The 25,370-nt window shown below is 43.5% G+C and overlaps 4 protein-coding genes across 4 annotated transcripts; 2 read left to right on the forward strand and 2 right to left on the reverse strand.

The window, feature by feature from the left end:
* The first annotated feature begins 1,118 nt into the window (after positions 1-1,118).
* On the forward strand, positions 1,119-5,550 carry LOC124683430 (single-strand DNA endonuclease 1-like). Its single transcript, XM_047217941.1, has 14 exons — positions 1,119-1,186; positions 1,284-1,441; positions 1,587-1,648; positions 1,738-1,865; positions 1,964-2,015; positions 2,087-2,159; positions 2,260-2,333; positions 2,844-2,903; positions 3,050-3,212; positions 3,618-3,717; positions 3,879-3,961; positions 4,058-4,158; positions 4,239-4,369; positions 4,605-5,550. Exons 1-14 carry the CDS (start codon positions 1,119-1,121, stop codon positions 5,548-5,550), a joined length of 2,199 nt encoding a protein of 732 aa, XP_047073897.1.
* Positions 5,551-5,723: 173 nt separating this feature from the next.
* LOC124683431 (molybdate transporter 1-like) lies at positions 5,724-7,115 on the reverse strand. Its single transcript, XM_047217942.1, has one exon. It carries the CDS (start codon positions 7,113-7,115, stop codon positions 5,724-5,726), a length of 1,392 nt encoding a protein of 463 aa, XP_047073898.1.
* A 2,247-nt stretch (positions 7,116-9,362) lies between these two features.
* Positions 9,363-14,336, reverse strand: LOC124692134 (protein odr-4 homolog). Its single transcript, XM_047225439.1, has 11 exons — positions 14,238-14,336; positions 13,902-14,135; positions 13,425-13,523; positions 12,383-12,471; positions 11,966-12,082; positions 11,600-11,705; positions 11,361-11,445; positions 11,160-11,269; positions 10,414-10,550; positions 10,078-10,174; positions 9,363-9,867 (listed from the first exon to the last, which is right to left on the reverse strand). The coding sequence occupies exons 1-11, from the start codon at positions 14,319-14,321 to the stop codon at positions 9,568-9,570; spliced, it is 1,458 nt and encodes a 485-aa protein (XP_047081395.1). The 5' UTR covers positions 14,322-14,336; the 3' UTR covers positions 9,363-9,567.
* A 271-nt stretch (positions 14,337-14,607) lies between these two features.
* On the forward strand, positions 14,608-19,555 carry LOC124692125 (choline transporter protein 1-like). Its single transcript, XM_047225427.1, has 10 exons — positions 14,608-14,837; positions 15,726-16,084; positions 16,200-16,345; positions 16,734-16,917; positions 17,411-17,484; positions 17,662-17,775; positions 17,873-18,229; positions 18,353-18,631; positions 18,785-19,012; positions 19,111-19,555. The coding sequence occupies exons 1-10, from the start codon at positions 14,623-14,625 to the stop codon at positions 19,300-19,302; spliced, it is 2,148 nt and encodes a 715-aa protein (XP_047081383.1). The 5' UTR covers positions 14,608-14,622; the 3' UTR covers positions 19,303-19,555.
* The last annotated feature ends 5,815 nt before the right edge of the window (positions 19,556-25,370 follow it).

A 25,370-nucleotide genomic window follows, 5' to 3' on the forward strand; every position in this document is an offset into this window, starting at 1 on the left:
TCATTGTGTTTCTAAGAAAGAGGATTCACATACGAGCCAAGTACGCGGGCCGCCTCCGACCGCATGCATCGGCGGTGTTGTTACTTGTCGGAGGAGAGCATGCTATGGGGGAGACGTGCATTCACCCCCCGGGGCCACATGACACCCCGGAGAAGCCCCCACCAGATTTGTGCGCAATGGATCAGAGAAGGAGACCATGTTTGAGAATCTAGCCACCATTTACGATCCAATGGATGTGCTTAAGTCCAAATGATCGAATCGAGTGTTTCCGAACCTAGCAGAGGGCACAAAATGATGTTGATGCTTAAAACCAAAAGCACCCGCAACGTATCCATATATGATGAGCTATATTGAGCACGTAACTTCTAGAGCTACCTACACTTGTGTAAGAGGCGTATCACTTTGTTCCGAAAAAAATACCCAAAAACAGCGGTTTATGATTTTGAATCTTGAATGTGAATCCAAAACCCACCACCAGCCATGTGTTGGACGGATCTCCTCCGGCTCCAGCAATACCCAACATCGTCTCAAGTGAATACAGGAAAGATCGATTTGAGAGAGAAGTTTCGCAAAATAATTCCCAATATAAACTAATAAACACAAAATTAGAGTCATGGTTACAATTGATGTGGTTGATGCAATTTATAACCCATCCCAGAAATAGAGCTGACTGAGACATTTTTCATGTATTCACGAACCGAATTGTCCATCAAAAGAACTTATGAGATAACCTATTCGTAAGAAGGTGAATGGAACGACCTTTCGCACGCAATACCATGTTGAAACAACTACGCAGGTGGAAGTTTAACTGAAAACGATGAAATCGCCAGGCCGAGGGTTTGTGGTTGATGTATACACAATCCATCAATGAACTGAATGCGCCTTCTATGTATCTGTGGACGAAGTTTGAAAGCGTATTTTCAAATTACGCAAACCTGTGCAAGAGGCGTGCCACGCGGATCGCCGCGTTCCCGAAAAATTATTACCCAGAAAACAGCCGTTTTTCCAATTTTGAAACCCAATTGCAAATCCCCACCACCACCGGCGACCCCCCTTTCCGTCGTCGTCGCCGCCGGCGTCTCCTCCGGCTCCGGCAGTGCGGGGCGGCGGTAGCGGCCATGGGGGTCAAGAACCTGTGGGACATTCTCGACTCCTGCAAGCAGAAGCTGCCGCTCAATCACCTCCAGTGAGTCCCAGACCCCTCGCTCGCTTTCTCGCGTGCGTGTTCCTCCCTCCCTCACCTGCCCCCGCTGATTCCGTGCTCTCCATGGTTGGCGGCTCAGGAACAAGAAGGTGTGCGTAGATCTCTCCTGCTGGCTCGTGCAGTTCTGTACCGCCAATCGCTCGCCGGCTTTCGTCAAGGACAAGGTCTACCTCAAGAACCTTTTCCACCGCATCCGCGCCCTCCTCGCCCTCAATTGCAGTCTCATCTTCGTCACAGGTCAATCCCGAAATATCCCTCGACTTACCTTATTAATGGATCCCCACCTAGGACTGCAAATTTAGTGAGTAGGATGGATGAAATGGGATGCCAGTTCAGGGTTTGTCATAAAATTCAGTTCTTGGATGTTCTTGTTTATCTGCAGATGGGGCAATACCTTCAATCAAGTTGGCTACTTATAGACGTAGGCTGGGATCCAGTTCTGAGGTCAGTTGTGATTTAACCAAACTCCACAGTTCCTGGAATATGATGCGGCCAATTTCATTGTGTGAACCCAGTTGCTTGATTCACTTTAGGCTAATTGTGATGAGACGAGTTCGCAACCATTGACCTCGCTGCGTCGGAATAAGAGTTCGGAATTCTCACGCATGATTAAAGAGGCGAAGCATCTAGGGTTGGCCCTGGGCATCCCTTGCTTGGATGGGTAGGTTTCTCTCTGCTCCAGTCAATCCATTAATTGATAATAGACCTGAAATTGTTGAAAATCTTCCTGTAACTGTATTCCTTGGTTTTCTTTAACAGCGTGGAGGAAGCAGAAGCACAGTGTGCATTGCTAAATTTAACCTCAGTGTGTGTAAGTACAATACTTCTCCTAATCACCTGATATCATGCAGGGCCACTTATTTATTCTTTATGTTATTTCAGGAAGGCTGTTTTACATCAGATTCAGATGCTTTTCTTTTTGGAGCAAGGACAGTTTACAGAGATGTTTTCATAGGTACATTGCATTGTCTGCTTGTTTATTTTTTTTATTTCAAAGCTGCCCTATTTGTATAGCCTAAACTCTTGTGATTTGCTCATATTCTCTCTCAAAATAGGGGATGGTGGTTATGTCGTTTGCTATGAAATGGAGGACATAGAGAAAAAACTTGGTTTTGGCAGAAAATCGCTGGTATGTTTCATGTCCTATCCTGCTTTAGTTGACCCTATGGGATATCTTGTAACTGATAATTTGACTCTTCCATTAAATTCAATATGACCAAAAAGAAAAAATTCTGATAAATACCCCAAAGAGATGCAGCAATTATATTCGCAATGATTCTGTTCTGTTCATCTGGCACACTAAAACTAAAAGTAGATAATTTCCACATAGAGTTATTTTAGAGGTACTAATAAAATTACCTTTGATATTAAAAAATTGTCAGTAAGCTAGCATGGAATGGTTTATAGTTAGCTAAAGGTCATGGGGGGTTGCACAAAAATAAAGCCGGCTTGTACCATTGTTTGCTCGGTCCGGTAAATATTCAACAGCAATAGAATGATGCTATCTGCCCCCATTAACTAATGAAAAACTCACCTTTGTAGTATTTTACTTGTTTCTGCTTCATCAGGAGTTTTAAATTGCTTCCTAGTTTCTAGTCCTAGAATGCACAAATTTGATACATTCTTTTGAACTTTCCAGATATCACTTGCACTGCTTCTTGGTTGTGATTATTCTAATGGAGTTCGTGGTTTTGGTCCGGTAAGTACGGAATGCATAGTGTTTATTTTTGGACATCTGACTCTGTAATACTCTATAACGAAGTACAACGTGATTGTATTGGAATAGTTCTTATACTTAACTATCTTATACTCTATAGCCTATAATCGTTTTCTTAAGTGCTTCAGGAAGCAGCATGTCGTCTTGTAAAGTCTGCGGGAGATGATTCCATCCTTGATCAGATTTTATCTGATGGAGTAAAAGCTACAAGAAAATGTAAAGGGAAAAAAGTTGGCATTAACCAAAACAAGGCTGGTGATGGTGACGTATGCAAAAAAACGAATACCTCTGGTAAACAAGTTTGTAATGTGTATTCCTTAGGCTAGCCATAGTGGTAGTATCTTAGCTAGTATCATGCACATTGGTCCCATAAAAATGCTGATGTGGCAGCTAATTAAGGAGGAGAGGTGAGATTAGAGTATCTTAGGTGGATACTGTATCATAGCGCACATCACGAGAAAAGTTAATGCCAAACAAATCTTGTACATCAATTTGCATTGAGATTCTAAATAGCAATAAATATAACATAACTATGATACTACTCCATGATACTACCCACTATAGAGATAGTATCATACACAAGTATCATATGCATGATACTACTATATGATACTTAGCACTATGGCCAGCCTTAGCTATGTAGCTACATCTTACATTGTTACCACACACATAATGCACTGTATTTCTTACTTACAGAGGTTGGGATGAGTCAAGATTCTGGTGGTCAATTCCGTGAGGTAATAAACGCATTTCTAGAACCAAAATGTCACTCACCTGATTCCGAAGATGTGCAGAGGTAATTAATTATTGGATAAAGTACTGCCTTTTTTGGTTTGTTATTTTCAGGCTCCTAAAAAATGCAGAAACATGCTTCTTCAGTTAGCTCTCTTCTTCTCTTCTTTTGCAACATACATCGTACGGTTTTCTCTTGATTATTAATATTTTTCATGTCCATAGGGTTTGCTGCCAGCACCCATTTCGTCGGTCAGAGTTCCAACAGATGTGTGAGAAATATTTTGAATGGACCCCAGAGAAGACTGGTATTTGAAATCCTAGCCTGTTTTGCCTGGATTTAGCAGCTATATGCCATAGGAATGTACTATCACTATTACTTATGTCCTTGAGTATGTTTACAGATGAATACATCCTTCCTAAGATAGCTGAGAGAGAACTTCGAAGGTTTTCAAATCTTCGCTCGACGTCTTCAGCTCTTGGGGTGAAACCAATGTTGAATGAGGTAGTAGCTTTACATGCTCAGGGCATTTCTGAAGTAAACATTCTAGTTCTACTTATCAAGTCGAAGCATCTAATTTGCAGATTCCAGTACCATGCCCTGTATTGGCAATCACGAAGCAGCGAAAAGTTCATGGAAGCGAGTATTATGAAGTTTCATGGAGAAACATGTATGGGCTCCAAACTTCAGTGGTTCCAGGGGATCTCATCAGAAGGTAGTAGTAATTTCATCCCTCCTCTCCTATACTGCAACAGCCAAGCATTTGCTTAAATTCTTATCCTGTAAGAGAAGTTCAGAAGTATAAATTAGTCTATGTTGTCGCTATTATATGTTGTCGCTATTATGAGTGCTCAAGTTCAAATGTGATATACTTATCTAAATGTGCGATCATATTATAAGGAGGATTTAGTTTACTTACCTTTTGAAGTGCCCTACCTGTGCAATTACAGCGCATGCCCAGAAAAGATAACTGAGTTTTTGGAAAAGAAGGATGAAGAGAAGAAGCAGAAGAGGAAAGCTAGGCCCAAGAAATCAGCACAACAAGCTGAAGTAAAAGATGTTGATGCTCGGCTCCAAGAATTGTTGCTTGGTATCGAGTCGGAGTGTGCCATGTTTCCGCCTGCAAGCAGTTGCCCTCAGACAGCAGACGGACATGCCGTGGTACCTGGCATGGATATCGTTGATCTGTCTTCTCCATCACCGCCCCTCCGGGCTTGCAAGTCCCAAAAGTTCATCGGATCAACCACAGCTACCACGAGTGGGATTGATCTGCAGTGCCAGAGTCTGCTGACTGATATGACGGAGTCACAAAGTAGCACCCAGTCCGGTGGTGCTCAGAATTTGGAGTCACAGAGTAGCACCCAGTCCAGTGATGCTCAGTATCTGGAGTCACAGAGTAGCAGCCAGTCCAGTGATGCTCTGAAGTTCACCCTGGACGATGACCTGATAGACCTGTCGTCGCCTCTGCCTCTGGTTGCTGATAGACCTTGCAGCTTGCAAGACTTGCCACCCTGCAACAAAGCTGAACGAAGAGCTCTGACAGATCTAAGCAATCTTCCTGAGAAAAGCAGCATGCTGGGCCCTTCAGATGATGACAGATGTAAAGCTGGAACGGGCGACGGCTGTGTGCCGGTGGAAGCATCGTCGCCAGTCGTCCATGGGGCCCGGGTGTCCAGTAGCCGAAGTAATTCGTTGGCGGAATCAGAAGCTGACGCCATTGATTTGTGTTCTCCTTCCCCGGCAATTGTCAACAGGAGAAGGAACGTTAAGCTTGAGAAGAATGTCATAGACATTAGCGAAGCTGACAGTAGTGTTAAGTCTCCTGAAGATGATGATCACGAGAGGAAAGCGAGAGAGCTTAGATTGTTTCTGAAGAGTATTAGAGATGAACTGTAATGAACTAATGATATATATCTGAACACTTGATTAATTTGGTTTATCTGGTCCAATAGCTGGTGTCTATACTTTTCTTTTTAGAAATTGGAAGCTTTCATTACGCCTGGCCTATGCATCGATAGATGCATATAGCCTTAAATTGGTTACTGTACATGTATGCAGAGTTCACATTTTTACATGGAAGAAACTGTCCATGCCCTGAGCAGCAGCAGGCCGTGCGCCACCATGCCGCAGAGGAAGCCCAGCGCGGCGCTGGAGCCGACGAGCGAGATGGCGGTGCAGACGAGCATGACGAACGCCTCCGCCTTGGTCGACATGTCCCTGGCAGCGATGGCCAGCTCCACGCCGGCGAAGAGCAGCAGCACGCCGAGCAGCCCGACCGGGAAGTTGGTGAGCACGCGCAGCACGGAGCCGCCGAGGAGCAGCCCCAGCGCCAGCTTGAGCCCGCCAAGTGCAGCCACGCACGCGCCGCTGCGGCCGCCGAACTTGTACTGCCCCGCCAGCCCGCCCGCGCCGTGGCAGCACGGCATGGCGCCGAACCAGCAGCCCACCAGGTTCATGGCGCCCATGGTCACTGAGACCGACGTCGCCGACGCCTCCTTCTCCGGGAACAGGTCGCGCGTCAGCTTGCACACGGCCACCACCGAGTTGAGCACCGAGAGCGGGATCTGCGGCACGGCGCCCTTGATGAACCCCTGCTTCCACGCCTCCCTCGGTATGTGCACCACCCGCATCCTCGATGGCCCAAGGCGCAGCTCTTTCACCGCCGCCGGATGCCGGATGATGGCGAACACCACGCCCAGCACGAACACGATCACCGCCGACGGGATCGCCGACGCCCAGCGACGCCTCCAGCTCCTGCGGCTGTTGTTTCCTTGTCCTCCTTCTTCTTCTTGGTCGGCGGCAACGGTGCCCGGCGCCACGTGGACTTGGTCTTCGCCGGCGCCGTTGACGAGGATGATGAAGCAGACGGCGGCGAGAGCGAGCACGAGGCCGTCGAGCCCGGCCCAGGGGCGCCTCCCCGCGGACTTTCCCTTGCTGAGGTCCTGCTCGTAGCGAATGTACTTGACAGCGGCCATGGCGAAGTTGAGGCCCTGCGCGAGCTGGATGCCGCGGACGACGGGGAGCGGCACGAACCAGTAGACGAGCTTCATGAGGCGGGTGACGCCGAGGAGGAGGACGAAGGCGGCGGTGAGGATGCCGGCGGCCATGATCTCGGGGATGTCGAACGACGGGTCGGAGAGCGCGGCGGCGGCGATGGACTTCATGGGCTGCACCGGCATGGGCACGCCGTAGACGAGGCCCGTGACGGCGTTGTAGATGCCGGTGAAGATGAGCGTGGTGCCGAGGTCGAGGTGGCGGGAGAGCGACAGCGAGAGCACGATGGGGATGTAGGTGCCCAGGTCGCCCATGGCGCCGTTGAGCTCCGACCACACCGACCGGAACGTCAGGTTGTCGCGCGCCCGGCCGAGCAGCGACGTCGGTTGCTTGGAGGCGTCGCCGTGGAAGCCGGTGAGCGCCTCAGGATCGGCGGTGGTGGTGGCCATCGCCGGTGCCGATGTCATGTTTGTGTTGGGGAGGGGGGGCAGTGAGGTTGTTAGATTAGGCGCCAAACAGAGCGCAGGATTTATAGGAGGGAAGCATTAGCACGAGTGACGTCTGTGCTACTTGTTCTACTTGGTATATACTTGCTTGCAACTGTTGTACACTTGTATTTTTTTTACAGATCTGACCTTTGGCAAAACTATACTAGGGATGGTACCTGCAGGTTATGGGTACGGGTCGAGCCATTACCCGCACCTATCACCTTCAATCTTACCCGTCACCCGGCAAGGTAAATGGGTACCCATGCCCATCGACGGGTACAAGATTTTTCCATGTCCGTCACCCGGCAGGTTAAATGGGTACCCACGGGTATAAATACCTGCACTTACAACACAACAAATTGACCCAAAAAAAAGTCATAAATAACAACATGTAACCATAATTTATAAAAATAACACATTATAAACATCGAAACATAATTATGAAAAGAGTATATTATAAGTTGTAACACTTTTCCGTAAACAATAACACATCGGGATGTGATCACGTAAAGAGTATATAAACCACAGCAGTCTCACATGACAGGAGGTGAAGCGGTCCTAAGTAGGGTCTAATCCTCACTGACGTTCCACCCATTATGGGATAGGGAAGCGTGAGGTTTGGCCTAGCTACATGAATGTGATTAGGAGAAAAATTAAGTATGCCGGTGATACACTTGTCAAATTTTAGGCGGGTAAATGGGTACGCGGGTATGGGTTTTATGATCACATACCCGTACCCGCTCTATCTGATGGGTATGATATTTTTCCATTGACCTATCCATGGGTAATATTTTGTCCCATACCCGTGCTCCTAATGGGTTTTTATCCGGTGGGGACGCGGATCATGGGTACCCATTGCCATCGTAGGCAAAACTAATGCCTTGTCTAACTTCTACAAAGCTATTTCGAAATCTAACCACTGGATTGAACACTAATGGGGATCGATGGAGCCAAAATTTTGCAGGTCGACGCCAAGAAAATTTGACAAGACGTCGAGTAAATTCGACACGAGATATTTTTAGCGGTTAGGCACCGCGCTGGCCCTAGACCTTGTGGCGCCGACTTGATTGAACACCGGAGATATTTGGCGCTGATATGCACTACTTCAACTTCATACTAGTCGGTGAGGTTAGATTCTGAAATAGTTTCACCGAGGGTCAGATGAGGCATTAGTTCCGCCAAAGGGTCATTTCAAAAAAATGACGCCCCTAGTTCTCGGTCGACCTAGAATTAATTTGATTCTCGATCACCCAATTTCATACACAATTTGTGTGTACTTGTGGAAAAAATGCAATTGCATACCCACATGTAATTGCGCACTCATATGTAATTCTAATGTACACGAATCTTGAAGCAAATCTTACGGTTTTAGAGTTGATCTAGAAGTAACTTAATTCTCTGTTAACCTAGAACTAGCAAAATGGATGAAAAAAATACTGTACGTTTCATGTTGACAAACTAAAAAATCTGATAATGTAAATCTTTCTTGTATTATATTTTGTGGAATGCTGAACAGGTAGCGAATAAAACAAGAAGAGATCCAAGTGCAGAGAGGCTAAGATGTGAGTTGACTCTGCAGAGGCTATACCTAAGCGAGTGCAGGTGTTGCCTTGTAGTACTATGTCAGTTTATCTTTATCCGGGCCTAGTTGGGAATTGAACTGAACTGCTGGTGATTTGTTGGCTCATTGACACACCAAGAGGCAGGCACAGGCAGGGCAGCGAAAGTCAGCGTCTATTGCCTAGTGTGCATGTATGTAAGCTACAGCTTATTTAAGGGTGTTCTCATCTTGGCAGCAGCGACAAATATTTGGATGATATTCAGAGCTGCAGACAGAGATATCTTGACATGTCAAAATCAAACCCCAATCTGAGAAACTGAGATTGGCTGCTGTTGGTTGACTTTCATTTCAGGTGGTTCTCGTCAACAGTCAGATGCCTACTTCCCTAGGCCAACACTCACTGGTAGCGTCAACTTAGCATATGATTAACAACTATACTACCAGCAGAGAACACATTCGATGCCAATGTTTGCCAGCCAAACAGGAGAAAGATTAATTAGGAGCCGTCCATCTGTTCTCAGGCCAGATGCTTTTTCTCTTCTTTTGGTGGGTGCAAACTGGAAAGAGAGGGAATTCGTCCTCAAGCGTGATCATGAGCTCCTACTACTATGGTAGTCTAGGCATCACACATCTCAATGCCCAAACAATGAGAACGACCCCACAGCTTACATCACCCAAAAAATACTCCATATAAGATTTGTCCCTCTCATAGAAAAGGATGGTTCATGTATGCGCAGCTGCCGCAGCACCTACAAACAGTTCGCAGAAAAGGACTCCACACTTTTCACTTCAAGAGTTGGATTTTGGACAAGAATGTAAGATACACAAAATATGTCATCTTGGTTTGGGTGATGTAATACAATTAATTAGTCACGTTTTCGAGTTGGCGGAAAATGCAAACATATACCCAACCAAAAGAGCAACCAGGAGAGCAAACAAAGCAGCTAGGATGCTGAAACTGCTGCCTTGTGCTCTCCTTGAGCTATTCGCCTGTTCAGAGGGCCCATCTTTTGAACTGGGATCAGCACGTGCACGTGATGAAGCTCCAGGCACCACATCCCAGAATGATTCTAGTGTGGCGGAAGCTGCTGCGACTTCTGGTTCTAGGATTGAAGAGTCCTCCAGGTCTGTTTCCAGTGATATCACTTCCTTGCAGCGTTCTAGTGCGTCCTGCAGGTAGCACACACAAGGTGAGTCAAGCCCAACATATACTTGTTCTTAGCAGTATGCGAGACAGAGTCATATGCCACCAGACTAACCAGTGAACAAATATAGGGGATATAGGCATGCTATTCACGTACTCTACAAGAGTTTATTATTTTGGGTTTGATAACTGAGATCCCTGGTGCATTCAAACTTTAGCAAGGAGAACAAGAGTACCTTTGTTGTCTCTGATTGTTGCAAGTAGTCGCATATATAGGAGCTATCCAACCAAGGAATCAGAATCCTTCTAGGGAATGAGAAACTATAAGGTTCTCTGTTTGCAAAAAGAAACGATGTGATCAGTTGCGTAGAAGAGACATGCATTGCAGAGATGCTACACACTGCATCAGTTGGCCTGCACGTTTTTTTCACTTATAATAAAAGGAAAAATATATCTGTAGTTATGATTCTGGATACATTAATCAGAGGATGTTGGGTGTAAAACTGTAAAATATGGCGGTGCACTTTTCGTTCTATTCAAAACAGAAATATTGCCCAGAAGATAGCAAATACCTCAACTCGTGAAATATAACTTGTGTGGCCTTCTGAGATGGTGAATTCTCCACATCATTAGTGGTCGAGTCATCATCTACCTCATCATCATCGAGGATGATATCCAATCTGCTTCTTAGGCTCGCAACGATGTCCGCCTTAATAGGGAGGAGGATTGGTAAAAAGGCAGCATGCAATACTATTAGTTTACTAACCATTAAAATATATTGCTTAATTCTAACAACTAATTTAAAATGACTATCTTATAAAAGAAAAAGTTAAAATGACTAGAAATAAACCAATGCAGGACCGATTTATCATGTTAAGATTCAATTCAACTATAATAAGGAGCAGTAAATACTACAGTGGCAAGTAACTTGCAGAAAAATCTAGTAACAATGAAAAGCACCAACAACATCAAAGCCTTTTTCCCAAGCAAGTAGGGGTAGGCTAACAATGAAAAGTACCACTAAGTGAAAATAAACATCTACAGTTCTACATTGCAGACACCGAATAATTATGCAGTATATATATAGTTAATAAAGGGTTCCTATTGTTAAACTTCAGTAAACTCATGAAGAATCAGATTATTAAAAATCCCAACCCAGTGTGGAAATGTCAATCGAAATGCCTATTCATTTTCACCATGACAAGTTATTTTTCAGTTGATATCCAGTCATACAATTTGGTGGTTCCAAGCTCAAAAAGACACATGTTATAAGAAAGTGGCAACTCAGATATCAGTGGGAATTTTATCTCATAAATACCTTCAGATCAGATATAGCTTCTGTGATAGATTCTTTTGGGCCCAAGTATGCCAATGCACTGACAGATCCAGCAAAGACAAGCAACCCAGCAACTCCCTCTAAACTGCATTCTTTAGTGTAAGCACTAACTATTAGGCTCTGAAATAATAACAAGAGAAATGAACTATATAGCACAGTAAAAAACAGAATTAGGGGAGGCACCTCCGGCAGGCAAATTTGTCTTGAAAGGTACAAGAAAATCGACTTTGTGTGAACTCTCTGAAGTGATGGTCATATCATCTGACAACTAGATGAGAACATAGAGAACATTACTATAAGCTTAACTGGGTGTTATACACAAACAAGAACTTAAAGAATTCATTGTCAGTCTTTTAGGGTGATGCACATTATTGGATTTACTGCACTTCTCCAACCAAAAAGACCAAGGAGTGGTAATTTACCAGAACTCCATCAACTAAAGCTTTGGCATTCTGCACTTCCTTTGTGAGATGACTGATTGCCTTTGACATAACTTTCTTAAAAGACTCGGCTTGAACAACATTCAACCTATGTCAATAAGCATTGTAAGTATATAATCAGTCCAGAATGAGACAGATGAAAGCCCACTACAAGGAAAAGTAACATTGCCAAATTCACGGATTTGCTACAGCACATGCGACAATAAACTGACAAGTATAGTTGTTTGTTTTGGTAATTTAATATTTAACAAAATTCAGTTCACCTAAAATGACACCCTTCTAGCTTTATGACATAAATGACACAAGGATTTCCCAGATAAGTATTAGGCAGCATTCCGAAAATAGTACCTTGTCTCAAAATTGTATGTGCATCTGAAAGTCTGAAGTGAAGTTAACAGTTTGCTAAATTTGAAGTCACATGGCCTTAAACTTCCTGATGCCATCTCACATATACGACAGGCCCACCTGTAATGGATAAAATTTCTTATGACCTGCGTGTGTATTAACTGTATTTGTTCCTTCCAGAATGGAACTGAAATCAGAATGTAGCTGAGCAATGAAAATTTTACATGAGCAGTAACAATTATTGACATAAAAATTTAGGACAATCACAATAAAAGAAACCAGATACGAATTGTTGAAATCCAAGCTCGGCAGATTCCTAAAGTTTGATCAATCCAAAGTGCTAAGAAGATGCTGCCAGCCTAACACATCTACTTATTGGGGGAGAGGAAATCAAAGTAAGATAGCAAAAAAATACAGCACCTTCTCGGGCTGTAAGAGAGATGAATGAGCAGCCTCTCATCAAAGTCACTGCCGTACCAAGGAACTGCCTGAGAAACCACTCTAATTACCTGGAAAATAACATCAGTATGATAATATGTACAATGGGATGCCCTAGAATCCCAGTACAAGGAACAACAGAATTATAAAGTAGTCACTGTATATGCCTAAAAGATCAGAAATACACTGGCCAAACAATCTAAACACATGCCAGCAGAAGGTACACCGACCCCAAAATTCATAAAAATGAATCAAACAAGAAGTTGGTACCCATTGTTCTAAAGGTCATTATGGCATTGTAAAAGGCTGTTACAATTACAAGGTAAAGGTAGCCTACTTGTTACATTAAAGCTGACTCATTAGGCCAACATTCTTACAGCTAGGAGTGCAATCGAAACCAGCGAAAGCCCACATATAAACATATAATAAGTCAACCTTATGTAATGTCAAGAAAGAAATTATACTAAGCTGACTTGGTGTATACTTAGAAACTTGTTTTGCGGATTGGCGGTTTGCATCCTTAGTTACAGCAAAGACCAGACCACCTAGGAAGTCGAAAGGCCAGGTAAGGGAGGATAGTTGGGACAGTTAGGGCAGTATAGTTGGCCCAGATCAGCACATCAAATTGGTTAATTGCTGAGCTTTATTCCACAGACAAGAGAGATAAGACCAACAAGAGCATGCCTACTCGATTTGACAGGCGTTAATTATTTGCTAGCATCATCTTATACTAGAAATATTTTGTTGTCACCAGAAAGTACAGCATGGAACATCTAATATGAAGCACTAACCAAGCCTAATTTGCAAAAATCTTCTCCTTTTTAAAGTGCTATGGGCAATAACTTTGAGTTATATTATGTCCTCTCATAACCTTATTTTGTTATTATATAATAAGTATATATGCCCATCTCGTTCCAAATAGCAACCCGTGAACGAGCAAATTTACAGCACTCAAAGGTGGTCAAGGCGTCAAGCAGCCAAACAAAAGCACTAGTACAGTTATTTAGGACATTATTATTAGTACCTGTGATAAAACAGCAGGAGAAGTCGCTTTGAAGGATCCCTCAGAAGCCCATACATATATACCTATGACACTCATTCCTCCAAGAAGCATCCTCGACACCTGCAGACCAGGAGAGGATTTGAGCGGCATTTTCATATACGTAGTTATTCTTAGTCAAAATGACAGAAAGGTTGTGCTACCCTGGAATGGGTTCGAGCAAAAGAATCAAAACATGGCTGAATTTTGAATGCAATTGACCAAGCGACTCACATCAGACACATATTGCTGGTTTGCAACACTCAGGCCTGAAACTTACAAGAGAGAACTAATGATAGAAGCCAGATTTTGTTGCAGACTCTGTAAGTTGAGTTTGCATCTAGGAACGAAACAGACTCTGAATTGTCAATGTTGATGAGTGCCAGTGCTATCCTAAAGCTTGTGATATTGGGTAATGTCAGGAGTTTGTGCAGAGTAACAGGTGATGACAGGAGACTGCACCTGTCGAGCGTGCTCAGCGACCCAATCGACATCGAACTGGAGCGCCGGCGGCGCGTCGGAAGAAGACGCGGCGCCACCCTTGCCGCCTCCCTTGGACTTGGCCTTGCCAGCCGAGGGGGCGGCGGCCCGGAGGGAGCAAGCGGGCTCGCCGGCGTCGGTGGGCGGCGTGGGGAGCAGGGAGTAGACGAGGGCGCGGTCGGATGAGGCGCTGAGCTTGCCGACCACCAGCCCCACCTGAACGCAGGAAGAACCGGTCAAATCAAACATCCGCTTCCACGACGGCGGCGGCCTGAGATGCAGTCGGACGAGCGCAAGGAGGGAGGAAGGCGAAGTGACCTGGGCTCGAGGGGCGCCGGAGGAGGCGACGCCGTCCTCGAAGGCCTTGATGCGCGCCTCGTCGGCGACCACCGCCTTCACCATCGCTCCCCGCCGGCAGGGCGATCTGGTCTGTCTGTCTGCGCCGGAATCGTCGAGGAGCCGTCACTTCACGCGGCCCACCGCTTTCGCCACCTCATTCACGTAAACAATAGTGTCACCGTCTTCCTGTGCCAGGTTGCGTAAACTGTGCTATACGCTTTTAGCTCCGATATCACTTTCTCAGTCCCAGTGAAGAGGAAGCCGGCGGCAGCAGCACGAGCGTCACTTTCCCCATTAACCCGAGGAGGAAGGAGGCAGCACTGCTCCAATCCAGAGCAGCTGAGCTGAGCTCGGGGAAGGTGCAATGCGAGGGCCCATCGACGACATCATTGGCCGCCACTTCTCCGCCGGCGCCGGAGCCGGAGCCGGAGCCGGAGGAGGAGGAGATGACGCCGCAACCGGCGTCATTCGGCACGACCGGAAGTGCCGCGACCTGCCATTCCTCGCCCTCTTCGCCGCCTTCTCGGTCGCCATGATTGTCAACTCCAGCTTCGGGTTCAACCAGGGCAACCCGCTCAGGTCGCTCTCCTTCCCCACCTTTTTCTTGCATTCTCTTGCTGCCGCTGTCGGTGCCGCTTAATTTCCATTAAAAAAAATCCATTAGGGGTGACTCCTTTTGGTGATTGGGTGCCGCATTTTTCAATTTCGCTCTTGTTTCGTGTAGATCTTTCGAGGACAAGTTAAGCTTAGGGGGCTAAAACAGGATACTCCTAAATGGTTCATGCTCGTTCAGTTTTGCTCCTTTCTTCTACTCTCAGTTACAGTTACTGTCTGCTTCCTTATGGAGCTTCCGTAGCGCTGAATCTATGCTCAATTCATTCGAAGTAAACCATGTATTTGCCCCCTAGTTTCGGTACCCTCGCAGTAAAGAATATGGTCCTTTATAATTCTACTTTTAGCCCCCTTTTGATGTTTGCTAGTTCCAACTGACAGTAGAAAACGCAAGAAGTGTTTGTTGCCTATTGTGGAGCTTTCGTCCACTCTATGCAATGCATTCTTAGTTTCACTAATCTTAGAAATGAGGTTTTGACCAAACGAGGAGAATCCTTGCTTCCACCCTCCAATTCAGCACACACACTAAGACAGCAAATCAGTGTGGTCCTTAAAACGGTCCGTTGCTCACATTGCCATCATTCATGTATTGCTGTTCCCATTTTTGGCCCAGCTCTTTTAAGTAGCTGCAGAGATATATTGATGTAGTTGTCTGTTCTTACGAACATTGAGTCCCCACAAAGAAACTGGTGATTGTACAGGGTGAGAGTTATGCAGCACGAAATATTCGCTTTGTTGCAAACATTTCGTGTGCTACTCATTTTGCGCTATTAAAAAATGTTTTTAGAATTTATAGTGGCCTTTGTTGGCGAAGATATCCATATATAATTGACATTTTCTGCTCTGATCATGCAGGCTAACTTATGGACTAGACTACAAAGGGAACATATGTGGCAGCAAACATGCTGATCCAGATTTGAGTGAGCTGGATGTCCGTTACTGGATGAACCCCAACCAGGTGTACCAAAGTGGGCTAAAGGATAGCAAAATTGATCTAGCTGATGCTAAGTCCATCTGCCTGATGGAATGCCCCTACCCTGCAGAAGATGGGCTGAACTTTGTCTGTGATTACCCGGAAGGTGACATACGGCTCTCTGTTGATGATTGGATTGACAGGGACTATGATTATTTTGAGTACCTCACTCCCGAGATGAGGAACACTTCTCTTCAGTTGCAGGGTCCCTGTTACCCCATCATATTTCCAAGTATAAATGGTAAGTCTGGCATGAATAGTTGAATATCAAGTCCGCGAATACTCAGCAAGATGCTGCCAATATCTGAGGAATGCAAAGTACATCCGCTAATTTTATTCCTTTTCTGTCACCGCAGTCTACTGGAGCTGCCAGTTTATTGCACGGCCATCCAATGTCTCTCTGAAGCATTGGCAGCGGATGGGTGGTGCCAGCATCGATGAAAACATGTTAATAGACAAGACTATTCACAATACCATCAATTATAAATCTTCTGTCTTAAAGGTTTGTCTTTGTACTGCTTGCACTGTCAGTCCATCTATCTGTCTCACAAGAAATTTATTGTGCCTATCTGACAGGTCTGTCCATGTATAGGAAAAGCATAGTTTTGTTCTCTGGTTGAACATTATTTTTCTGCAAGCTACATAACATTAAATGTTCATACAACAAGGAAATACTAGCAGCCACATGTCTTTCTAAAATAAACTATCAGCCACATGTGTTTCTAAAAAAACTAGCAGCCACGTGTGATTAATATTATTTGGCTAAATTTATTAGATTCAATTGGAGAATTATGGTCCTGCAAATAAATAGATAAAAAACTGAGAGCCTTGCACATGGTTGCATGCCCACGTGTAGATTCTTGGAACTGATACCTTTTTATATTGTGCAGAGATATGTTGCAGATATTGGGAAATCCTGGCCTGTGTTAATCTTTTGTGGGGGGTTTCTCCCACAGTTTCTAGCAGTGATATGGTTAGCGATGATCCGTTATTTTGTTGCGGGGATGCCATGGATAACAGTGATCCTCTTCAATGCCCTTGTAATATCCGTCACAATGTTCTTCTATATAAAAGGTAGGATGCACCAATCGACTCGTAAGTAATAACTACTCCCTGTGCTCCATAAACCAAGGCATATAAATTAGGTCAAAGTCAAACTAGATAAAGTTCGACCAAACTTATACAAAAAAGAAAAACTCTATAATATCAAATCAATCGTATTAGATACATCATGAAATACATTTTTCATAATATATGAATATAGTTTCATAATTGTTGATAGTTTTTTCTAAATGTTAGCTCAAACTGTACATAGTTTGACTTTTGACCAAATTTATATGCCTTCTCTTATGGAATGGAGGTAGTAATAACTAATAAATACTGATACTAGTATTATACTATTCCCTGTTCCGAAATGTAAGGCTTTTTAGAAAGCTAATTTAGCTTTCTAAAAAGGCTTATATTTCGGAACAGAGGTAATAGTTGGTAAAATGGCATCATGTGATCTTTATCAGCGCAGATTGTCTTATACATATTCTCATATATTCTGACTATTTTACATGCTCAGCTGGCTGGATTGGCAATGATCCCTTAACTGTTGTAATCGGTCCAAGTGATCCATATGTCAGCATAAGTGGACGGGTATGCTTGTGCCTCCTATTGATATTACTCCTTCTGATCCATAATAAGTGTCGTGGTTTTAGTTCAAATTTGACTAGAAATGAACTAAAACCACGATAGTTATTATGGATCGGAGGGAGTAGTTTTAGCACTATACTGCTAAGCTTCTTGTTATCTCACCATTTATCTTTTTGTTAGGAAATAACCCACCTTCATGTTGCTGCTGTATTGATGACAATAGTAATGATCATTGCTTTATTGACTTCAATAGCTATAGTTCGGCGTATACTGAAAGCGACATCTGTCCTTAAGGTGCGTATGGTGCTGAATCAACTGGCTTCACATGCACATTGTCTCCCTCAATAAGCTTTGTATTTTCTGAGCACTCATCAGGATGAATTGGATGCAGGTGGCTGCAAAGGTCATTGGTGAAGTCCAGGAACTCATTATTGTTCCGGTCGTACCATACCTCGCCCTTGCTATCATCTATATGTTCTGGTTTGCAGCCACACTATATCTTTTCAGCTCTGGTCAAGTTTTACAAAATGATTGCAAAGCAAACTGCTGTACCTTTGATCTAAAGGAGGGAAAAGTGAATTGTGACAACTGTTGTGGGTACAGTGTCCATTACACCCCTCATATTGGCATTGCCATTTTTTTCCACCTATTTGGTTGTTACTGGGCAACACAATTCTTCATCGCATGCTCTTCAACTGTAATTGCTGGATCAGTTGCTTCATACTACTGGGCACGTGGTGAAACGTCGGTAAGCACCACACAAATCTTGCTCTGGCAAACAATAATAGACGTGAACTTCCCAGTGATGTTCATCACCTCGACCTAGTTAAGTATTTTTCTAGATAACACTAGAAGGTACTACTTTGTGCAGCACAACGATGTTATGCAGCATGACATAACGTTTCATACCGTGGTGTCTTCACTGAAGCGTTTGCTGCGCTACAGTCTTGGATCTGTGGCTCTAGGTTCACTGATCGTGTCCACCGTAGAGTGGGTGCAGTCGATACTTAAATCACTACGCCGTAGGCTGAAAACGGTTGATTCAGCTGGTGGAAGCAGCTTCCAGAAGACAGTGTCATCTTCGTCTAACTGCTGCTTGGGCTGCATAGATTGGACCATCAAATCAGTGAACCGGAATGCTTATATTGTGGTAAGTATCAGCGCTTATCCTACATGTTTCCTTCTTAACTGTGTATGTTATCTTGTTGACAGTATATGTGCTGCTTTAGTTTCCCTTGTTAGGCTAGCTTGTGTAGCTGTGGGATATGAATGGGTTTCTCACCATTGCGAATGGCTAGTGCAGATTGCCACTACAGGGAAGGGATTCTGCAAAGCTTCTGAGCTCGCGACCGGGTTGATAATGAACAACATACTGCGCATCGGACAAGTGAACGTCATAGGGGACGTGATCCTCTTCCTGGGAAAGCTGTGTGTGAGCCTGTTCAGCGCGCTCTTCGCGTTCCTGATGCTGGACAACCACAAGTACAGGTCTGCTCACAACAAGATATCATCTCCACTCTTCCCTGTGCTGGTAAGCAAGTTGTATCATTTCGAAACACGGTCGAACACAGCATTCATCTTTGATGAATACATACGCATCCGAAGTTAACTAATCGGCGGCGTTTGCAGTTATGCTGGGCGCTTGGTTACGTGGTGGCTCAGCTTTTCTTCGGGGTGGTGGAGGTGGGGGTCGAGACGATAATCATGTCGTTCTGCCAGGATGCAGAGGAGCACGATGGGGAGGCTCAGTATGCGCCCCGTCTCCTAATGGAGACGCTGGGTGACCCAAGCCAGCTACAGAGACTCACGCAGGGGCCTTGATGAAGCTTTCTTCCCATCATTGATTTTAGTATTGTTATTACGGTAGTTCAGTATAATGTAACAGTTGTTTGGCCTGTGCTGTTGGGTGGGTAATTGACTTATGACTATTGAATCTTGGTGATGACTGACGTTTTTAGCGAAAGATGGAGAAGTCTCTACTGGATGATGTAACCAAGATGGAAAAGTCCAGTGGATGATGTTTGTTTTTGATGCGTGGTTATGTTCACAATTCAACCGCCAACATATATCAGAATGATAATCTGTATCTGTCTGTACTAATAAAACGCGAACGCGACCCAGTCAGAAACGGCCCAGTAATTGACGAAAAGCCCAATCAGCTCGGTAAAAAAAATTAGTTGTTGCCTAACCCAGTGTCCCAGTCCCCGTTTCCTACCCGCTGTTCCAGATCGATCCCCTCCTCTTGTCAGATGACGGCCTCAAACCGGATCTCATCCTCCAGCACCCGCCGCCACACCTCCTAGGACCGCCGAGCCTGACATCCCCGGCGCCTAGGCCACCACGGCTGTCCTGCTCCAACTCTGCACAACTATGGCCATCGGAAAGTTTCGAGCCCCGGCCGTCCATACCTTCCTGTGATCCTGCCCATACATACTGCTACTGGCCCAAGAGCGATGGCCGGGCCGCCTCCACGCCTGGGGAAAAGAGGAAGAGGGGCGGCCGTCGCTCTAGACCGTGGCCTGATGGTAGCCTCACGCGATCACCATTCTTCTACATAGAAAGACCATGGAGACGGATTGCCGGAGATAGTACAGAGCATAGCGATGCTGTGGTCCTGATTGTTTCCGTACTTGCACACGTGACTCGTTCTGATTCTGAAGATACTGGGTTGGATGGCCACTTAGCCTTAACGCTGGTGATGTGTAAAATACAGAATGAGCAGATGTTTTGTAATTGTGTGCTACTGTGCTTGTGCATTTATCCTCTGTTCAATGGGTGTTAATTACTAAAAAAAATTCAGTTCTAAAATCTGCTGTGTGTAATCAACCGATGTTGAGTAGTTGATTCATTTAGAACTAGAGTCTACGGTCTCTCAAAAAAAAAAAAACTAGAGTCTACGGTATTTATCGAAACCATATCTACAAGCAGTCTATGCTATTTATCAAAGCTGCACTGAGTCATCTATAATCTGAGTCTAGAGTATTTGTCGACACCGTACGGCAATATTATGCACTGGAAAAAGCAATCTGTCGATTAAAATCGCATTTGGATCATTTTTATATTTAAAAGAAAAACTTAATTAAAATAACTATTAAATAGATTTATTGTAATTCCGTAGCGAAGCACGGGCAAGATGCTAGTTCTGATAGCCGCTCTGTTCGGTATTGGCAGTTGTAGCCATGACGAGCAAGTAAGGAGGCCTGCGTTCCTCTCTTCCTATCCAAAACTTGCTACTTTTGCTGCACAGTGCACATACGACGAATTTTCAGTGATGATTGATGATCATGTGCCGTGAGGCATCTCCAAGTGAGACATCTCCAACGGGCGATGCATATTGGACGTCCAAAAGCCCCGTGGACAAATTTTGTCCGCGCGTCCGTTTGCGTCTGGGTGTGCTCCCAGTGGGCGACCCATTTTTAGATTTGCAATATATTTAGAAAGCATAGAAAATACTACATTCAAACTATACAAAGTAGTTGTAGAATTTTAGACTACTTGCTGCCTGACGGACCGACTCCGTCGTTGCGTCCCTCCCTCGTCTACTTCTCCACCGCCTGTCGTGCGACCGCTAGGGCTCGGTGCGCCGCCGCGTCCTCTAGCAGGCACTATCGCAGCCTCGCGTTGCCGGCGTCGTCCTTGAGCGTCTTGAAGGACTCGACTAACGCCCTCTGCTCCGCCGCCTTCTCCTCCGGGGTAGGCGCATCAGGGTCATCGGAAGACCATGAGATGTCGGAGTTATCGTCCTCTGCGGCTGCGGCAGCCGCCACCCTGCGGTGTTCCATCTCAGCGTTGAACGCCGCGTGGGCCACCCGCTCCTCCTCTGCTTCCTTCTCCGCTTCAGCCGGGGCCTTGGCGTCCCTGATCGGGTCGAGGAGGTCGTCGGTGTTGTCATCGTCGTCGAACTCCTCGTCGGAGCTCGACGTCGGGGGAGTTTGAGTGGAGGTGGAGGTGGAGGCGCGGCAGCCTGGCCGTGGCCGACGCTGCTCATGGTGGCTCCGGTGGAGGCTGAGCGGCAGCAGCGCTACGGTGGAGGTTGTGCGGCGGCTAGGGTTTAGTGGGGAGGAGATGAGATGCTTGCGTCCCTGTTTATATAGTACTTTGGTTGTGTTGTGTGCAGGTTTCACGTTGTTGCTGGCGCCGGTAGTGCGCCCTGCCACTAGCCAGCTAGCAACACCTTCAGAAGTCACGCCTTTCTCCTACTGGTCGATTAAACCTTGGTTTCTTACTGAGGGAAAATTTGCTGCTGTGCTCATCACATCTTCCTCTTGGGGTTTCCCAACCGCTTCCACAGCAACCGCCACCAAGATTGTCTGGCGCCATCACCGGAGCACCATCAAGATTTTCTGGCACCGTTGCCGGGGAGAAAGATGAATTCTGCAAGGGAAGTCTCTCATCTCCAATCTCTTTACTTTGTTATTGTTTGCTTAGTTTACTTTACTTTGTTTTGTTTGCTTTATTATATAAAAAACATAAAAAATAGTTTTCTTTTATACTCTTCTTTATATCAAAAACATAAAAAATTAATTTCTTTTATAGTTGTTATTTTGTTTCTAGTTCATTATGTTGTTCCCTAAGTACGATCTGAAGGACCTATTTCTAAGTAGTGGTTTTATAATTGGGAAAGAAAACATTAAAAAATTCTTTAATCATGTTAGTAAGCATAAAGATATTAAGGATAAATCCCTAGTAGAACTTGCTCCTAACTATGAAACTGCTGCAATTTGTTTAGTTCAAATGCTGGAGGCCATATTTTTTAGCCTTAATCCTATAATGCATCAAATATTTCTTAAACTCCATGAAATTGAGGATGATGAAAATAAAGACTTTATCCTAGAAACTTTGCTTAGAGAATTTAAAGATGTTGTTATGGAAGCTAGGAAAGTTTTTGATCGGTTTGAGATGCTAGGCTCATGTGTAGATATCTTTGGTGCACTTGGCAAAATAGACAAAACCAAAAATAGGAGAGAAAGTGAGATACCAATACCTTTCAAACTATTATCAATGCATGAAGCTTGAGAAAAGAATTTTGATTGGATTGTTCCTGAAAATCCATTTGATGAAAGTAGTGAACCTAAAAGTGCAGAGAAAGGGACTTCTAAAACTCATATTGATAGAATACAAATCCTTGTTGAAAAGACTTCTCGCATTGATCTTAATGCTTCTTCACTTGATAATACTTGATGCTTGTTCTTTTTCTGCACCTACCTGAAAGACGTTAAAGAAAAGCACTCCTGGGAGATAACCCATGTTTATTTACTGTAATTTTTCTTTTTGTTGAGTCTTGGAAGTTATTAACTCTGTAATAATCTCTCCTTATCATTTTTATTTCATTTTTATGCCAAGAATAGCCTCTAATAGGAAGAAAGTAGGATTTGGGAAAGTTGATGTCCTGAAAACAGATTATGCGATGTCACCATAAAAATTCGTAAAAATATCCAGAGCGGAATTTTGAGCTACCATTTTTGATGCATATGCCCCAGGTTATTATCTAACTTTAGTTAGTTGACCACTTTTTGAGATGAGCAACAGAGGATTTTTTTAAAAATCGATATTTATCTGTTGTTCTGTTTTGACAGATTTCTACACTATTTGCATTTGCCTCTTAAATTTCTTTCTTTTTGAGTTCTTTGATCAAAGAGCTTTTTAAAAGGTTGCTACAGTACCTAATGCTTTAATAGATGTTTGATATATGTTAGAACTGAACCCAAGTGGATTTGTTTATTTTGATTGTACTAATGCTGCTAATAGAGAATTGTGTGAAGTTTTGTGTGAATGAAGTTTTCAAGTGTAGGGAGAGAATAATGATGTGATGAGATGAAGAATGGACAAAAGCTTACAAGCGTCAAATCTTGGGGATTCCCAAGGCATCCCCTCTTCATCAACAAAGCAATCATCTTTCTATGCGCTATATTTTTATTGTCTCATATGCTATGTGTTGTTCTTGGAGCGTCTTTATTTTTGTTTTTAGTTTAGTTTAGTTTTGTTTGTTGTAGCATATGTTGGATCCCGGCATATTGTTTTGGAGAAATACCCTCTCTGTTTTAATTGCATAGAACGCTCTAGTTTTCGCTCTTATTGTTCCGCAAGTGTTCTAGTTTTCTAGTACTGCGTTTAGCTCTTGTTCTTTCACTTGAATTTTTTCAGAGCTCGTTAGTATTATTTATTTATGCATGATTAGCTCTCTTGTCAATATTATATTCCACCTCTGAGAGCTATTTCAAATATGTTGATTGGTGTTGGATACGAGTAAAATATTTCATGACTATAGTGATGCAAACGGGAGCTTGTCTAGACTGTGGCATAGACTTTGGCATGTCATGTTAGATGTTATTCTTTTTATATGCTTAGTATTTATTGTTGTAGCATGACTTGTCTCAAATAGCTGAGAGTGCATAATGTGTCATTGAAAGAAATCATGTGTTGTTTCCATCATAAAAGTATAATATTGTGGTATTCTCCTTTGATATTTTATTGGGTTGACTAGAACAGGGAGATGAAGGTCTTCATCGACTCCGTACGTGTGACCGAGTGCGGAAGTGCTGCCGGATCACAATATCTGAAGGATCGTCTTCACCATCCACGAGATTGGATCTCGTTAAGTATTTAGATCTTTGAGGGTTAGTTCTCATCTATCTCGTTGCACATTTCTCACATAATAGATCTTGGCTTTTCCATAGACTGGATCTTGATTTTATTCGTCTTTGCGGTAGAATTTTTTGTTTTATATGCTACGAACCCTACAACTACATGGTGTTTTATGAAGCACACATAGTAAATGATCTTAAATCCCCATGTCACCATTGCAATCAACAATATCTTGTGCCTGAAAAGGGTTTTAACAACGATACTCCACTATCTAATGATCTTGAGGTATTTTGGCCTCCTCTAAAATTTGCATATGAGTTTTTATTCGTGTTAAGTTTGCATTATATATAGTTTGCATTATATACAGAGATATACATGATATTACTTCAATATATTTTATAATATAACCAAGTTTGATCCTCTTTATGTTCTTATAAGGTAAGCTTACAATTATTTACATTAAACTTGTATACTTATTTATAACTCTTTTTTCAATTCACACACATATTTCATGATGTTCTATATTACCGTGCAATAAATAGAAATCACATTATTTTTTATACATATCGCATTAGAAACACATTTAATTATCCAAATGATTTCAAGTGCGGGGAAATAATAAAAGACAATATCCCATGCCTTCTTGGATTAACTTATGATACTAGCATGGATATTGTGTATATATTTGCGTGTATCCTTATATATCTTAATAAAGATCTTTATATTGTATACTAGATAATGTATTAACATAAATTTATTGTTTCTAACTAGATATACCCAAATATAAAAAATGAAGAGTATATATGGCATTGAGAATTGTGATGGTGTTGTCCCTTTTTGGGTCAAGTGTATCTTATATGTAACAGTGAGCTTAATAATATGTTGATGACATGTGTATGCCCGATATTTGTTACTAGAATATTGCCTTTCTAGACAATATATGCTCTAGTAGAACTTGTAGCCTTCTAGGGCCTTAAATGGAGAGAGACTAACAATAACCTTGCATTACCCACATTAACATTTAGTTCAAATGCCTACGAGTATTATATTGTTTTATCCTAGCAACCGATATATACATTGTCTTGGTCAAAGAGAATACTATTGCTTAATATATATATGCTTTGTTTCCATGCTATACATGATCACTAAATTCGTTAGCATGCTCTGTATGCGGTTTCTAGTACAATATCAAAAAATCATTCTCAGATGCTAGTTTAGCCACCCATAGTGTCAAGAAAGTCCACTAAATTTGTTAGCACCAAAGTCAGATCAAGCGACCTTGAATCTATTCCGCTTGGAATCCC

This window comes from Lolium rigidum, chromosome 1 (assembly GCF_022539505.1).
Source record: "Lolium rigidum isolate FL_2022 chromosome 1, APGP_CSIRO_Lrig_0.1, whole genome shotgun sequence".
Lineage (NCBI taxonomy): Eukaryota > Viridiplantae > Streptophyta > Magnoliopsida > Poales > Poaceae > Lolium > Lolium rigidum.